This window comes from Schistocerca nitens, chromosome 1, assembly GCF_023898315.1.
Source record: "Schistocerca nitens isolate TAMUIC-IGC-003100 chromosome 1, iqSchNite1.1, whole genome shotgun sequence".
NCBI lineage: Eukaryota > Metazoa > Arthropoda > Insecta > Orthoptera > Acrididae > Schistocerca > Schistocerca nitens.
The window spans coordinates 320,785,382-320,802,680 of NC_064614.1; the positions used below are offsets into that span (position 1 = coordinate 320,785,382).

Genomic DNA, 17,299 nt, shown 5'->3' on the forward strand with positions numbered 1-17,299 from the left:
CTCATTTCTCGTCTCAGTTCTAACTTTGTTCCTTTTGTGATGTAAAAGCAGTAGAACCGCACTCACTTCCACCAGCTCGCGTTTGACCATTTTGTGAAATTAGTGTGGCCCCGGGACCCGGAAATCTATTGCCGTAAACATTGCCGGAAATAATGGCGGGTAATGTCGTAGTACATGGCTGCAATTCGCGTAACTGCAATGCTGCAGTACAACATTTTCGGGATATGTTATCATGGCCCATGTAAAGACCCTCAAGAATGGTTTTACAATACATTATGCAAGATAAGGATGGCACTCACAACACTACACATTGCATTTCTTTTTAAAGCCCCACGTAAGGTTTACATTAATGTTGGTTCTTGAGTAGTGGCTTCTGTACTTTGCTGTCGTATTGGTTTGGCATCGAAATCTTGATTTTGACAGCATTGGCGGTTAGCTTGTATCATTTGCATGCCTGTCGAATCTTTCTTCAGTTGATAATTTGATTGCTGCCCTCATGTTTAGTGAAGCCAAATTATTTCCTAATCCTGTCTTTGGCGGTGGCAACGGCCTTGCCGCAGTGGATACAACGGTTCCCATGAGATCACCGAAGTTACGCGCTGTCGGGCGTGGTCGGCACTTGGATGGGTGACCATCCACGCCGCCATGCGCTGTTGCCGTTTTTCGCTGTGCACTCAGCCTCATGATGCCAGTTGAGGAGCTACTCGACCGATTTGTAGCGGCTTCGGTCAAGAATACCATCATAACGACCGGGAGAGCGGTGTGCTGACCCCACGCCCCTCCTATCCGCATCCTCCACTGAGGATGACACGGCGGTCGGATAGTCCCGGTAGGCCACTCGTGGCCTGAAGACGGAGTTTTTTTTGTTTTTTTTGTTTTTTTTTCGGTTCTGCACACACGACTTTGCTGTCATCTTGACTTTACCCTAATTCTTCCTGTGTTACCATTTGCCGTACGGTCACGTTTCCATGGTTCTGTCTGCTAGTGGAAATTCCGTTTTACTTAAATTGCCCATTTGATGCTCCTCCCAATCTGACATGTTCTCATCTTTAATTTCATTTATCAGTATTAAGGGTTTCTTTTTACTGTCCTATGCTCACAAACACTTGTCCGAGATTTTTTTTTGTTCAGTTTATTGACTTTCGGGACGTACCCATTGAGGCATCACAACAGCTGCATGTCACTTATGACGATGCGAGCGTAAGGACAACACGACACCCAGTCCCGCAGAGGTGAAAATCTCCGATCCAGCCGGGCCCCGTCGCTTGGCAATCCTCAGCCCTGACCGCGCAGATACCGAGATGAACTGTCTGAGATATTACGCAATAAACGTAACTTATTATATATACTTATTACACCAAATTTCTTCACAAGCAATGATGGCACTATTATCGCCTACTGCAGCTATTCCAAATATATAATCGCCTACCAGCGATTCTAATTACACGCGTATAGCACTTCCAACAGGCACACTTCTCGTTTTCTGCTAATAGTGACTGCTGCGTGCGGTCATGTTATATCTGATTCTTCACTGTGTGTTCATCATGTAGTCCATCGTCATCTTCTCTCTCCTTTCTTTCTTCTTCGTTTCTTTCCTAGATGTATGCACGACCATTGCTTTTAGTTCCGTTTCTCATCCACAGTAATTCAGCTATGAATTATTTTTGTTTTTCTGCAGCGGTTATATCCAAGATCGCTCCTCATCCATAGTAGATGCATTCGAAGATATGGCGTTTCAGTCCTGTCGTAGCCATGTGTAACGCTCCGTGCCGGTTTTAGATTAATGTTGGTTCTTTAATATTGCCCTCTTTAGTTTGCTGTCATATTGACTTGGCATCAGATCTTGATTTTTACGGCACTGGTAGACAGCTTCACTCCCAAGACACACGTATGACGGTAATAATGTTCCTAACCGTGTGCCTAAGTGAGACGTGTCCTATCAAACTCTTACATAACTCCGCATAAGTAAGTCAGTAACACATAAAAAATATGTAATAGGTGACTTGAAATCAGAACAGTTTGTAATAGGCACTGTACTATACTATAAAACTAAATCAGTCTAAACTCTGCGATCAGGCGCTGTAGGCTACGGTTTGTCGACCAGCCGTCATGTCATCCCTCGCCAAGAGGCGTCATGCAGATGTAGTAAGGAAAGACATGGCGTCAGCACACCGCTTTCCCGCTGTTGTCAACTTTCGAGATCTTGGAACCGTTACGTCTCATTCAAATAGCACATCAGTTGGCATCACGAGCCTGAGTGCACCACATTCCATTCCTCCCACCAAAGAACAATCTCTGGCAGTACCGGAAATTGAACGCAGGTTGCCCGCATGAGACATTTGCTGACCACTCGGCTACAGAGACAGACATATTACACTATAAGTTCATAGCAAACGTCTAAAGCTCATTCACAGCACGTTAGAATTCACACGATGCCGCAACACATTATAGTTAGTCATTGCTTTTCTGATTCAGTCTTGTCTACATCTACATCTACATCTACATCCATACTCCGCAAGCCACCTGACGGTGTGTGGCGGAGGGTACCCTGAGTACCTCTATCGGTTCTCCCTTCTATTCCAGTCTCGTATCGTTCGTGGAAAGAAGGATTGTCGGTATGCTTCTGTGTGGGCTCTAATCTCTCTGATTTTATCCTCATGGTCTCTTCGCGAGATATACGTAGGAGGGAGCAATATACTGCTTGACTCTTCGGTGAAGGTATGTTCTCGAAACTTTAACAAAAGCCCGTACCGAGCTACTGAGCGTCTCTCCCGCAGTCTTCCACTGGAGTTTATCCATCATCTCCGTAACGCTTTCGCGATTACTAAATGATCCTGCTGCTCTCCGTTGGATCTTCTCTATCTCTTCTATCAACCCTATCTGGTACGGATCCCACACTGCTGAGCAGTATTCAAGCAGTGGGCGAACAAGCGTACTGTAACCTACTTCCTTTGTTTTCGGATTGCATTTCCTTAGGATTCTTCCAATGAATCTCAGTCTGGCATCTGCTTTACCGACGATCAACTTTATATGATCATTCCATTTTAAATCACTCCTAATGCGTACTCCCAGATAATTTATGGAATTAACTGCTTCCAGTTGCTGACCTGCTATTTTGTAGCTAAATGATAAGGGATCTATCTTTCTGTGTATTCGCAGCACATTACACTTGTCTACATTGAGATTCAATTGCCATTCCCTGCACCATGCGTCAATTCGCTGCAGATCCTCCTGTATTTCAGTACAATTTTCCATTGTTACAACCTCTCGATATATCACAGCATCATCCGCAAAAAGCCTCAGTGAACTTCCGATGTCATCCACAAGGTCATTTACGTATATTGTGAATAGCAACGGTCCTACGACACTACCCTGCGGCACACCTGAAATCGCTCTTACTTCGGAAGACTTCTCTCCATTGAGAATGACATGCTGCGTTCTGTTATCTAAGAACTCTTCAATCCAATCACACAATTGGTCTGATAGTCCACATGCTCTTACTTTGTTCATTAAACGACTGTGGGGAACTGTATCGAAGGCCTTGCGGAAGTCAAGAAACACAGCATCTACCTGTGAACCCGTGTCAATGGCCCTCTGAGTCTCGCCGTAAAGTACTACATGTTGTCCCAGTTTGTACAAAACTAACGTAAATCAACAGTTATGAATGTTTGAGACCGCTTTCCAGCCCCGATGCGAGTTTGTGCACATCGCGCTCGCCTGCGACTCACTCTGCTGCCTCCCTCATATCAACTGCCGTGGGTCAAGTCGGGAGGCGCCAAACGCCCCCCTATATCTGGATGACACTACTCCCCCCCCCCCCCCCCCCCGCCACACATCACCTATGGGCTCCGGTCCGGCAGATGAGTAGACCCAAGATATGACACATAGGAACTGTATGGACATCTTTACCGTTATACTTCTAAATCTAGTCTGCAAATCACACTTCAGAGCCTGGCGGAGGGCTCATCAAACAACTTTCACACTAACTTCACACTCTCGAAAAGCGCGCGGAAAGAAAGAATACCTATATATTTAACAGCGAGCTCTGATTTCCCTTTTTTGATTATGAAATCGTTTCTCCCTGTGTAGACTAGCGTTGACAAAATATTTTCGCATTCGGAGGAGAAAGTTGATGACTGAAATTACGTGAGAAGATCGTGCCGCAGAGAAACGCCTTTATTTAAATGATGTCAACCCCAAATCCTGTATCATGTCAGTGACACTCTCTCCCCTATTTCTCGATAATACAAAACGTTCTGCTGCTCTTTGAACTTTCTCGATGTACTCCATTAATCATAGCTGGTAAGTATCTCACACAGCGCTGCAGTACTCCAAAAGAGTACAGACAAGGTTAGTGTAGGCAGTCTCTTTAGTAGATCTTCTAAGTGTCCTGCCAATAAAACATAGTTTCTGTTTCGTCTTCCCCACATTTTCTATATGTTCTTTGCAATTTAAGTATTTCGTAACCGCAATTCCTGGGAATTTAATTGAATTTGTGGCCTTTAGATTTGATTGATTTATAGTGTAACCGAAGTTTAGTATTCCTTTTAGCACTCAGGTGGATGACCTTACAATTCTCATTATTTAGGGTCAGTTGCCAATATTCTCACCATACAGATATCGTACCTTAATCGTTTTGCAATTGGTTTTCAGCTTCTGATGACTATACTGGACGATAAATGACAGCATTATCTGCAAACAATCTGAGGGAGATGCTAGGATTGCCTCCTAAATCGCTTGTATAGATGAGGAACAGCAGAGGGCCTATAACACTACCTTGAAAAATTCAGAAATCACTTCTGTTTTGTTCGATGAGTTTTCGTCAGTTACTGCGAACTGTGACCTCTCTGACAGGAAATCATGAATCTAATCACATAACTGAGACGATATTCCAAAAGCACGCAATCTGATTACTAACTGCTTGTGAGGTACGGAGTCAAAAGCCTTCTGGAAATCTAGAAATACAGAATCAATTTGAAATCCCGTGTCGATAGCACTCCTCACTTCGTGTGACTAAAGAGCTAGTTGTGTTTCACAAGAACGATGTTTTCTAAATCTGTGCTGACTATGTGTCAAGAGACCTTTCTCTTCGAGGTAATTCATAATGTTCCAAAATCCTGCTGCATATCGAAACTTTCCAGTCATTGGGTACGGATCTTCCGTCGAGCGAGTGGTTGTATATGATTGTTCAGTATGGAGCTATGGCATCAGCATACTCTGAAAGGAACCTAATTAGCATACAATCTGGACCGGAAGTCTTGCTTTTGTTAAGTGATTTAAGATGCTGCACTACTCCGAAGATATCTACTTATAAATATCTCATGTTGGCAGCTGTTCTTGATTCAAATTCTGGAATATTCACTTCGTCTTCTTTGGTGAAGGAATTTAAGAAGGCTGTGTTTAGTAACTCTTCTTTAGCAGCACTGTCATCGATAGTATTTCCATTGGTATTGCTCAGAGAAGGCACTGATTGCGTCTTGCCGCTAGCATGTTTTATGTACGACCAGAATCTATTTGAATTTTCTGCCAAGTTACGAGACAAAGTTTCGTTAAGGAAACTGTTATAATCATCTCACGTTGAAGTCTGCGATAAATTTCGAGCTTTTGTAAAATATTGCCAATCTTGCGGATTTTACGTTCGTTTAAATTTGGCATGCTTTTTTCGTTGTTTCTGCAACAATGTTCTGATCTGTTTTGTGTACTTTGGGGGATCAGCTCCGTCGTTTGTTAATTCATTTGATAGACACTGAAGAGCCAAAGAAACTGTTATAGGTATGCGTATTCACATACAGAGATAAGTAAACAGACAGAATACGGCGCTGTGATCGGGAATGCCTATGTAAAAAGTGTCTGGTGCAGTTGTTAGATCGGTTACTGCTGCTGCTACAATGGCAGGTTATCAAGATTTAAGTGAGTCTGAACGTGATGGTATAGTCGGCGCACGAGCGATGGGAAACAGCAACTCTGAGGTAGCGATGAAGTGCGGATTTTCCCGTACAGCCATTTCACGAGTGTGCCGTGAATGTCAGGAATCCGGTAAAACATCAAATCTCCGACATTGGCGCGGCTGGAAAAAGATCCTGCAAGAACGGTACCAACGACGGTTGAAGAGAATCGTTCAACGTGACAGAAGTGCAAATCTTCCGCAAATTGCTGCAGATTTCAATGCTGGGTCATCAACAAGCGTCAGCGTGCGAAACATTCAACGAAACATCATCGACATGGGCTTTCGGAGCCGAAGGTTCACTCGTGTACTGTTGATGACTGCAGGACACAAAGCTTTAAGCCTCGCCTGGGCCCGTCAACACCGACAATGGACTGTTGCTGACGAAACTTGTTGCCTTGTCGGACGAGCCTCGTTTCAAGTTGTGTCGAGCGGATGGACGTGTACGGGTATGGAGACAACTTCATGAATACATGGACCCTGTATATCAGCAGGGGACTGTTCAAGCTGGTGGAGGCTCTGTAATGGTGAGAGGCGTGTGCAGCTGGAGTTATATGGGACCCCTGAAACGTCTAGATTCGTCTCTGACAGGTGACACGTACGTAAGCATCCTGTCTGATCACCTGCATCTATTCATGTCCTTCCGATGGACTTGGACAATTCCAGCAGGACAATGCGACACCCTACACGTCCAGAACTGCTACAGAATGGCTCCAGGAACGCTCTTCTGAGTTTAAACACTTCCGCTGGCCACTAAATTCCCCAGACATGAACATTATTGAGCATATCTGGGATGCCTTGCAACGTGCTGCTTAGAAGAGATCTCCACCCCCTCATACTCTTATGGATTTATGGACAGCTCTGAAGCACCGCTTCAGACATTGTCGAGTCCATGCCACATCGTACTGCGGCACTTCTCGCTAGGGTCCAACACGATGTTAGGCAGGTCTACTAGTTTCTTTGGCTCTAGTGTAAATCTATCACTTGCTGTCGATAGTAATTTTTTGAATTCAAGCCACATCTGGTTGTTCGTGCAACAGTGTTCTGACCGGTTTGTGCACCGCGGGGGATCAGATCCGTCGTTTTTTAATTTATTTGGTATAAGACTCTCAACTGCTGTCGATAGTATTTCTTTGAATTCAAACCACATCTGGTCTACACTTACACTATTAATTTGGAAGCATTGGAGATAGTCTGTCAGGAAGCGTCAAGCGAATTTTTATCTGCTTTTTTGAATAGCTTTTTGTTTCTTACATTTTTGGTGTATTTTGTAGTTCGGGTATTCAGTCTCGCTGTGACAACCCTGTGTTCAGTAATCGCTGTATACGTTTTGATGTTCGTGATTACCACAGGATTATTTGTCGTTAAGGCGTCAAATGTGTTTTCCCAACAGTTTACTGTTAGAGTGGACTAATGAGCTAATTGCTCGAAATAATTTTCAGAGAATTTGTTTCTAGAAGTGCTCGTCAGGTTATACGGAACTGATGTCGAGGCACTAGAGACGATGGAGATACTGCAATTTTTTCTAGACTTCGTGACGTATGAAGTCTGTTTCGGTCCTGGCGGCGTTCCCTGAGAGCCGAAGTTGTTAAGATGATCGCTCGTCATAAGCAAGAAATCCGCGTTCGAGGCCCGGTCTGGCACAAACATTTTCATGTGTCACAATCACTGGCGTCAATCTGGATTCGAAAAATGCGAATACAATTCGTTGTATTATCATCATTGGTTTCGGAATACAAAATTAGGGGTGTGGTTCAGTAGAAGCGCGTACCGTTTTTCTAATGTGTATCTCTACAACAGCTGTTCCATGCAGGTGACAACAGATACTTAATATTATAAGCTACAGAAGAATGACAAGATAGTCTTCCAGTAGTTAACATTCCAGAGATTAAGACCTGAATAAAAGTATCCACTCATAATCTGTGCGTACTGTTGTTTCAGTGGTGGTGCCAGGTAACTTCTCGGCGGCGGAAGTGCTGATGGAGGACTCGCCACAGCGTGACGAAGTGCAACAGCCGCAAGTGCCTCCGACGGCGCCCGTCGCTCCGTCTCCTGCTGGGGCCGCCTCCGGCGATGCGGACCAGCCGCCCCCGCGCCAGGAGGCGGCGGACTCGGCGGCGGCGGCGCCCGCACCTGCGCCGGCCTACATCGGGCCGGTGATCGGCGCGCTGTCGGCGGTGATCGTGCTGCTGACGGCGGCCATCCTGCTGATCGTGCTGAGGCAGCGCCGCATCAAGGCAGCAGCCGCCGCTGCCCACGGCGCCCAGCCCGCCGCCTCCGCGCTGCCCTTCAACGGCGCCACCGCCTCCGCCGCCACCGCGCCTTTCGTCCACGGCGACAAGACCGTAGCGCTCAAGGTGAGCACATCGCTCCCGAGGGCTGTCGACTTGAAAGATACGACGTAAGACTGTACACATAATCGCATTTACACTTATTTCCTGAACAATCGGGAGACACGCAGCGCGACTGCCTTTTTCTTATTTATTTATTTATTTTTGTATCATCAGTCTTCTGACTTGTTTGATACAGCCCGTCTTTTACATGCGTGTTCCTAAATAGATACGAACCGGCGTTGATATTGCGAGGGGCTGGTATTTAATATCTGAAATCGGATTACGTAACACAGGAGAAACAGGAAAGATCTTGAAGGGGCAACACTAGACGGTTAACAGACGCATTATTAGCAAAAAGTGTTTTGAAAATAATGTTCAGGCATACGTAGATACCTTATTTGCCGTAACCGGTATTGGACGAAACGTTAGGAATAGAAGAATTCCATGGACCACGGCCACATAACCCGGAAGAATTATCAACAACAGTATTCGTTAGTGTTTACATATTTTGTGACCAACAAAAATTCAAACTTTAGATCCGTGTCTTCTCCGTTGCAATAGCTACAACGGTAAGCTCAATTGCAGTTTCTTGGGTTTGACATCATGATGATGAAACGACTAGTCAGAAAACAGCGAAAATTCATCTTAAAATAGAAAAAGGTTGTATCTTTAACCTGTACGAAGGAAGTTTTTCTCCTAATTATGGTCTGGCTTCTGTGGCTCCTCAAAGTTGAAATCCGCAAGTAAATGGTTGAAAAAGAACATTCTTTTCTTAAATATTACCACTTATGTCACCTACTTTGCTGCTAAAATGTAATACTCATGCACCAAAATAACAGTAGGCATTTTCACAGTTCCGGTGAGGTATGGGCGCCATTGGCGGTCATTGAAATAAATGACCAATTATAATGAGAATAGTTATTAGTATACAGTGATTCGAACACTTTAATTTAATTGGGCTCTCCTTAATATACATGATTCTTCCATATTCCTAGCATGCAAAAAATTTTAACTTATTTTAGTTCCTAGCCTGTATGATCACAGTTATTTTTTTCCGATTGCATGTGTAGCTGCCTCGCTTTAATAGCTTCACGTTATGTTTTGGTTGCACGCACTTGGGTGGCAGTGTTTCTCTACCGTTTCTCCCCCTGCCACCCAGCCTCTCCAGAACACTCACTGATTTTGTTTTGGTTTGTGCACCTTGCCCTTCCCTCCCTCCTACCCCTCCCCCGTTAGGAACTGCAGATGCGGGTGAACGTGAGCGCTAACGGGCGCGTGTACGGGCAGGTCTCGCTGGATGACCCGGAACCACCGCTGCTCCTCAGCAAGGCAGAAGACGCCAGCCTGCCGGCCTTCCATGGGGAGCGGCCAGCCAAGAACCTGTACTCTACTGGCGCAGCACTACGCCGGTACTCAGGTCAGTCGTTACGGCACACTACTGTGAACTAGCAAACTCATACTGCCCCACTATCGATACAGTTGCCTCCCTTGTTGCCTTGTTGACAGTGACAATGTGTAACAATCATTGCTTCTTTCTTCTAAGATGTGAAATATGTGGAGCAACATTTTGCAATGTTAAAAGTGTATAACCAAAGTCTATTATGCCATGGCCGAAAATGTAAAAATTTGTCTTCTTGCGATTTCTGAACCAGAAATTAAAGTTTGTTGTTAAAGCTGTGAATTTCGTTTCTTTCCTACTTGTCTGTATTTCATTGTTAGAGCTAGTGCAGTGTTACAAAAAAATGTGGCTTTTAGAATTACCGCAGCCACATCTGAATTCCATAGGTTACAATTCACTGTAAGTTACAATTCGCGCAAATTTTCATTTTCATGCAGATAATAAATGCACTTCTGGAAGGCTTTTATTAACGAATAATTGCTTCTAAAGATTAATTAGTTACAGTAATCATCTGTCACTTCTTTTAAAACTGATCTCCGAATGCTTTTATTGTCAGATAAAAATACCTTTGTAAGTTAAGTTACACTGTCCAATCACATTAATATGGCCACGTGTCAATAGCTTAAATAGCCACCGTTTGCAGCATGGACTGTTGTGAGACCTTCTGGAAAGTGTCAGTGAGATTCTGGATGGTACTGGCAAGGATGTGGAGCCATGCTGACTCCAGTGCTGTTGCTAGCTGTGCTAGGTTTCTTGGTTAGGGATTCATGGCGCGAACAGCATGATCGAGGTTGTCCCATAGATCCTCGACTGGGTTTTAAATTGGAGGATATGGTGGCTAGGGGAGTACGGTAAACCCATTGTGGTGCTCTTTGTAATCCACATGTACACTGTGAGCTGTGTGACACATTGCATTGTCCAGTAGGTAGAGTCCATCGTGCCGAGGAAAAACGAACTGCATGTAGGGATGGACACAGTCCCCAAGGATAGATGCAACATGTGTTGATCCATTGTGCCTTTCAGAATGACGAGACCACCCAGGGAATGCTCAAAAATATTCCCCAGACCATAACACTCCCTCTTGATAGCAGGTTGTTTGTTTTCAGATATTTCACAACAGCCAAAAGCCATCTGTCCAATGGAGCATGAAACATAACTTATCTGGAAAGATCTTCTGTCGCCACTCAGTGGACTTTCAGTTGCAGTATTAACATGCAAATTGTGGGCTTCATCGCCAAAGAACAGCAGTCAGCATGGATGCGTAAACCTGGCACCTGCTGTGGAGGCCCATATGCAACTTTCACTAAATGGTCGTTGAGAAGACATTGTTGGTGGCACCTTGGTTTAACTGGGTGATTAGTTACTCAGTATTTGCATGTCTATTTGCCCGTACACCTCTCCACAGTCATCATTCACCTCTGAATTACAGGCCATGTTGCATCACAGTTGCTTCAGCACCGGATTTGGATAGCAGCATTTTGCCCTGCACTGTGTATTTTAACCATAGAGGCATTTGAATAGTTGGCAAACTTAGCCATTTCAGAAATGCTTTCATCCTTTACCCTAAAGTCAATTATAATGCCCTTTTGGACGTCAGATAAATAACTCAGTTTCTGCGTTAGGACGACTCCACTTTTTTCTGTGTGCCGCTGACATGCTTTATATACCCTTCACTACTAGAGCTGCCACTTGCCATTGGTAAGTGATTATAGCACATAAATGTTGAATACGGAAGGTGGTTGCATTAATGTGACTGGGACGTGTATGTGCACAATAGAACTCCGTCCTTCATTGGGATGCCACCAGCATAAGCATACACATTGCCTCCTGGTTTATCAGTTGGTGCAGGATGAGGAAATGTGTAGGGCAAAGAACCCCTGCCTCTTTCTCGTAGGACAGACAACACACTGGAATCAACTCTGCATTAAGAGTGCTATGCTGTGCTGTTTCTTTAGTAGCACAGAGTGACAATGGACAGAAACATTTTGTACCAGTTTGAAGTCATCCTACTACCAGTAATTTCTTTGCTCACATAAGATGGCCAAGTGTGTGCAGAGTTCTTGTACAATTGCTTTTTTGCCTGTTGATCTTAGCTGTACAAGAGCAATGTTGACTGTAATAGATACCCATGTTTTAACATGATGATTCTCATACAGTACTCTAACATGAAGATAGTTTTTAAACATTTCATATTCAGCATGTCCTCTTTTTTGTAATTTTACTGCATCTTCTTTTCCTCCTCTATTCATGATTTCACCTTCCTCTGAATATTCAGCCTCCATAAACTCTTCTTTGAAGTTCATCAAAATGCTGTCTGGATAAATCACTAACTAATAAACAACACATTTACTGAATTCGTGCTTATGCTTCTGATAATCCCACATTATGTTCCAAGTACACTCTGGTATTTACAATTTCCAGTGCAATCGGAGGAAATATTTCTTACTGATAACTAGGTGTAGTACGCAGTTAAATCAGTAGCAGATATTTGCTTGCTAACATTGTTGTAAAAAAATAGTACATTTTGGAATCAGCAAATTTTTCTCAGCCTCTCCGCTGAATGAATTAATTTGGAATGCATGGCACTGCAAAGTCCAGGATGGAACACAGCAAATACCAATTGAAATAAGGCAATCAATCCATTCACCTGCACATGAAAGATGAGTTACACAGAGCCACATTAAAGCGATTTGCAAATACATTCCCTTGCAAGAGAAAAAAACAACCAACCCTTTGCTAGTGTGGTGCAAGAAGCTAGCGTAAAAACTATTAATCCAGAAACATGCGCCCAGACCATTTACTACTACCTTCCCTGCCAGTCATATCTATAAGCTCTCTTCAGTACGTTCAGATTTGGTGGTTGAAGACCTGACAAATTCAGTACTGTTGCCCACTCTTCACAGAATCTGCACATTTGGTGATTTGTTTGTTTGCTATATGCATTTTGACTGGTTCTTTAATGGCAAAGACTCTGTAGATCGAGGATCTTGGTGCCTTTATATTTCATGCCACATTTAAAAAGGTAATCTATAACAGCATTTTTTAGTGAACCTAGTTTTGTTTGACAGCAGTGTTCATTGCATCTGTGTTCAACCATTTAACAGCTCTGGCTGATGTTCGATTTGTCACATCAACAAGGAATCTCATACACTTCTTGCCTTCATAGGTGAAGATTGTCTTTTATGGAACTCAGCTATATTAACAATCAAACCAAAATATTGAAGACATCTTTGATTCAGTGCATTTTGAAATATTTACCAATTTTAAAAGAGAAACTGTCTCAATGAAACAAGAGATTCACTCAAACTGAAATTTGCACATCAAAATGCACAGTGTGCATGTCAAAATGCACAGCAAATCTGGTGCATTGTGGTGGGTGATGGAAGCTGAAAAAAACATGCTACAGGTTGCTTTTGTTGGTTTGTGGTACATCCTACAACTGAAAAAGTCATCATTATGTTTATGAACTGGTACATTCCAGATAGAAATTCACAGTTTTTCTCTGCTTCCCTAGTGAAACAATTATTGAGGGTGAAAAGGGTTTTGATATTAAAAAACAAATACAGTGTTGCAACTTCGCTTCACCACAAAATAAAGGTAACATCTATTTGTCTCCAAAAGTAAGGGTGTTATAGAACTACTGATTCCTATGGTTACTCCTTTAAGTTTTTAATAAAAAGATCTTCTGCTCTGAGTAGCTAACAGCTTCTCACAACAACTCCATCAGCAATGACATAGAACATACCATTAAACAAGAATACGCAATATACACTACTGGCCATAAAAATTGCTACACCACGAAGATGACTTGCTACAGACGCGAAATTTAACCTACAGGAAGAAGATGCTGTGATATGCAAATGATTGGGTTTTCAGAGCATTCACACAAGGTTGGCGCCGGTGGCGACACCTACAACGTGCTGACATGGCTGGCTCTGAGCACTATGGGACTCAACTGCTGTAGTCATAAGTCCCCTAGAACTTAGAACTACTTAAACCTAACTAACCTAAGGACATCACACACATCCATGCCCGAGGCAGGATTCGAACCTTTGACCGTAGCGGTCGTGCGGTTCCAGACTGTAGCGCCTTGAACCGCTCGGCCACTCCGGCCGGCTCGTGCTGACATGAGGAAAGTTTCCAACTGATTTCTCATACACAAACAGCAGTTGACCGGCGTTGCCTGGCGAAACGTTGTTGTGATACCTCGTGTAAGGAGGAGAAATGCGTACCATCACGTTTCCGACTTTGCTAAAGGTCAGATTGTAGCTTATCGCGATTGCGGTTTATCGTATCGCGACATTGCTGCTCGCGTTGGTCGAGATCCAATGACTGTTAGCAGAATATGAAATCGATGGGTTCAGGAGGGTATTACGGAACGCTGTGCTGGATCCCAACGGCCTCGCATCACTAGCAGTCGAGATGACAGGCATCTTATCAGCATGGCTGCAACGGATCGTGCAGCCACGTCTCGATCCCTGAGTCAACAGATGGGACGTTTGCAAGACAACAACCATCTGCACGAACAGTTCGACGACATCTGCAGCAGCACAGACTATCAGCTCGGAGACCATGGCTGCGGTTACCCTTGACGCTGCATCACAGGCAGGAGCGCCTGCGATGGTGTACTCAATGACGAATCTGGGTGCACGAATGGCAAAACGTCATTTTTTCGGATCAATCCAGGTTCTGTTTACAGCATCATGATGGTCGCATCCGTGTTTGGCGACATCGCGGTGAACGCACATTGGAAGCGTGTATTCGTCATCGCCATACTGGCGTATCACCCGGCGTGATGGTATGGTGTGCCATTGGTTACATGTCTCGGTCACCTCTGTTCCCACTGACGGTACTTTGAACAGTGGACGTTACGTTTCAGATGTGTTACGACCCGTGGCTCTACCCTTCATTCGATTCCTGCGAAACCCTACATTTCAGCAGGATAATGCACGACCGCATGTTGCAGGTCCTGTATGGGCCTTTCTGGATACATACAATGTTCCACTGCTGCCCTGGCCAGCACATTCTCCAGATCTCTCACCAATTGAAAATGTCTGGTCAATGGTGGCCGAGCAACTGGCTCGTCACAATACCAGTCACTACTACTCTTGATGAACTGTGGTATCGTATTGAAGCTGCATGGGCAGCTGTACCTGTACACGCCGTCCAAGCTCTGTTTGACTCAATGCCCAGGTGTATCAAGGCCGTTATTACGGCCAAAGGTGGTTGTTCTAGGTACTGATTTCTCAGGATCTATGCACCCAAATTTAGTGAAAATGTAATCACATGTCAGTTCTAGTATAATAGATTTGTCCAATGAATACCCGTTTATCATCTGCATTTCTTCTTGGTGTAGCAATTTTAATGGCCAGTAGTGTACATTTGCAGAAAAAGAAGAATGTCTCTTCTACAGATACGAAGTGGTCCTTGTGGATGTGGAATAAATCAAAGAACCTTAAAGATATTTTAGTTTAAGGGGTAATAAGAAACTTGTCATAAAACATGTAAATTTACAAGGCACTGAAGTGCTTATGTTAATTCTTGTGCTATTATTTAGAACAGTATTAACACTGATCACATTACATCCTGAAGATAGTACAGAAGTCAGATTTTACATAGCACTTACGTTCTTTGATATTACTAAAAAATATCTGCATATAGTTGGTTCCATTTAGAAATTCATCAGTGGTGTAGGGGGAGTTGGCCACCAGTAAATCCCCTAGACTTTTCCTAAACTGAGCTTCACTGGTAGTTAAATTACTTATGGCTGCTGGAGAAATCATTTAAAATGTTTGTTCCTGAATAATGAACACCTTTCTGTACAGAAGCAAGTGACTCAAAATCTTTGTGAAAAGAGCTTTATTACTTATGGCGAATTTCATTAATGAGTAGATATATTGGGAAGCAGTAGTTAGTTTTCTCAGTTCCTCGAACTATCTGTAAGACATTCATACGTTTACAGCACAAATAATGTGTATTAAGTCCTTCTGGACTTGGAAAATTTTTTCTTGGCTTCATGACCTACCCCAGAAATTGATCCCATATGACTTTATGGAGTGAAAGTAAACAAACCATGCTTGTTTGACAACATCCACATTTGCAAATAAAGATTTGTTAACCATTCAGTGATTCTGTGATACAATGATCCCATCTGATTTTATTACCAAGTTTAAATCCAAATAATTTAACACTGTCAACCTCTTATATGTGTGTGTGTCGTCACATTATAGACAATACTGGGTGGAGGGGGATACTGTGAAAGCCTGAACTGCACATAGTGCCTATTTTCAAAGTCTGATGAGAAAGAAATAGCTAGTAACAATTTTAATAGCCTCGATAATTTCTTAAACCAAAATTCCTAGAACTATATTTCATTCACTATTTGTTGCAATATTCATATCATCTGCAATCAAATCAAATTTGGCATCTGATAATATAACTGATGAAGGTTGTTAACATGCATAAGAAAAGTGGCAGGCATGTGATGGAACTTTGTGGGGTACCACATGTAGTTAGCTCTCAGTTGGATCATGACTGGTAGCTTAATTTTAGACTCTTTCCTACTGACACCCTTTGTTTCATATTGTCAGCAAAGAGATGTGATTTGAACCATTTCGTGAAATATCTTGTTACACCACAATATTCTAAGTTACTTGAAAGGATATTGTGATATACACAAATACTTTTTATAGATCATAGAATATACCAGTTGCCTGTAATTTGTTGTCTAATGAATTAAATACATTCCCACTGTATGTGTAAATAGCCTTCTCAATATCACAACCCTGTAGTTTGATGAGGAAGAAGCCACTTGCAAACACTTCTAAAATTTTCATGACGCTGGAAAAAATTAAATTTAATGGAAATTGATGGTGTTTCTTTATCTTCTTTCTGATATGGAGATTTAACATCAGCATACTTCAGCTGATAAATAATTTGTTACACAAATAACTTAATATGTTACTAAATTCTGAAGAATACCCTTTTAATTGACTTTTTTGGTTTTTTAATGTAATCATTAGATTCTTTTATTTTACAGATTTTATTGTTGTTATTACTTCTACTCATATAACAAGCATCATGTTTGATTTCTGAAACTACTGGTATTAGTAAGAGCTGCTCCAAGATACTCTAAGGCAGCATCTACTGAACCTGACAATCTCGTGTTTTTAATGGCAGTTATGAAATGCTTTTTTAAGAAGTTTTGCAACACTGCACACATCTGCTACAAATGTAACATTTACTCTTATTGCTATCTGCTCTTCCTGGTTCTGCCAGTCTCCTCTTTCACTAAATACAATGTTATCTTTTTCTGTTACTTGATGTGATAATTTATCCTTGTATTCCATTTGCTTTGATGTCTGTTTTATTAGCTTCAATATTTAGCAATATGTCTTGTAATGAACTATAGCATCATGTCATCGCTTTTCCTCAATTTTTTTGCTTACAGACGGCCCTCATGAACTCAGATTTGGTAAATTTTGTATCCTGATAGGTATTAACATATAACATGCATGTCATGGTCTAAGAAGGCACTTATTATTGGGTTGTAATATAATTTTTTTCATGTGACATTTTCACTTAAAAAAATTAATGGCTGTTTTTGAGCAATTGCTACCCTAG

At 42.6% G+C, this 17,299-nt stretch overlaps 1 protein-coding gene across 3 annotated transcripts in view; it reads left to right on the forward strand.

Annotated features, from left to right (window-relative positions):
- LOC126248524 (discoidin domain-containing receptor 2-like) overlaps positions 1-17,299 on the forward strand; it is an 891,455-nt gene that overhangs the window by 761,135 nt on the left and 113,021 nt on the right. Inside the window, exons 9-10 of one of the 3 annotated variants that reach the window (XM_049949580.1) lie at positions 7,886-8,301; positions 9,514-9,694. In XM_049949580.1, coding sequence (XP_049805537.1) covers positions 7,886-8,301; positions 9,514-9,694 — 597 coding nt within the window. The remainder of the gene's footprint in view (positions 1-7,885; positions 8,302-9,513; positions 9,695-17,299) is intronic. The other 2 variants (XM_049949588.1, XM_049949595.1) reach the window with 2 other exon arrangements.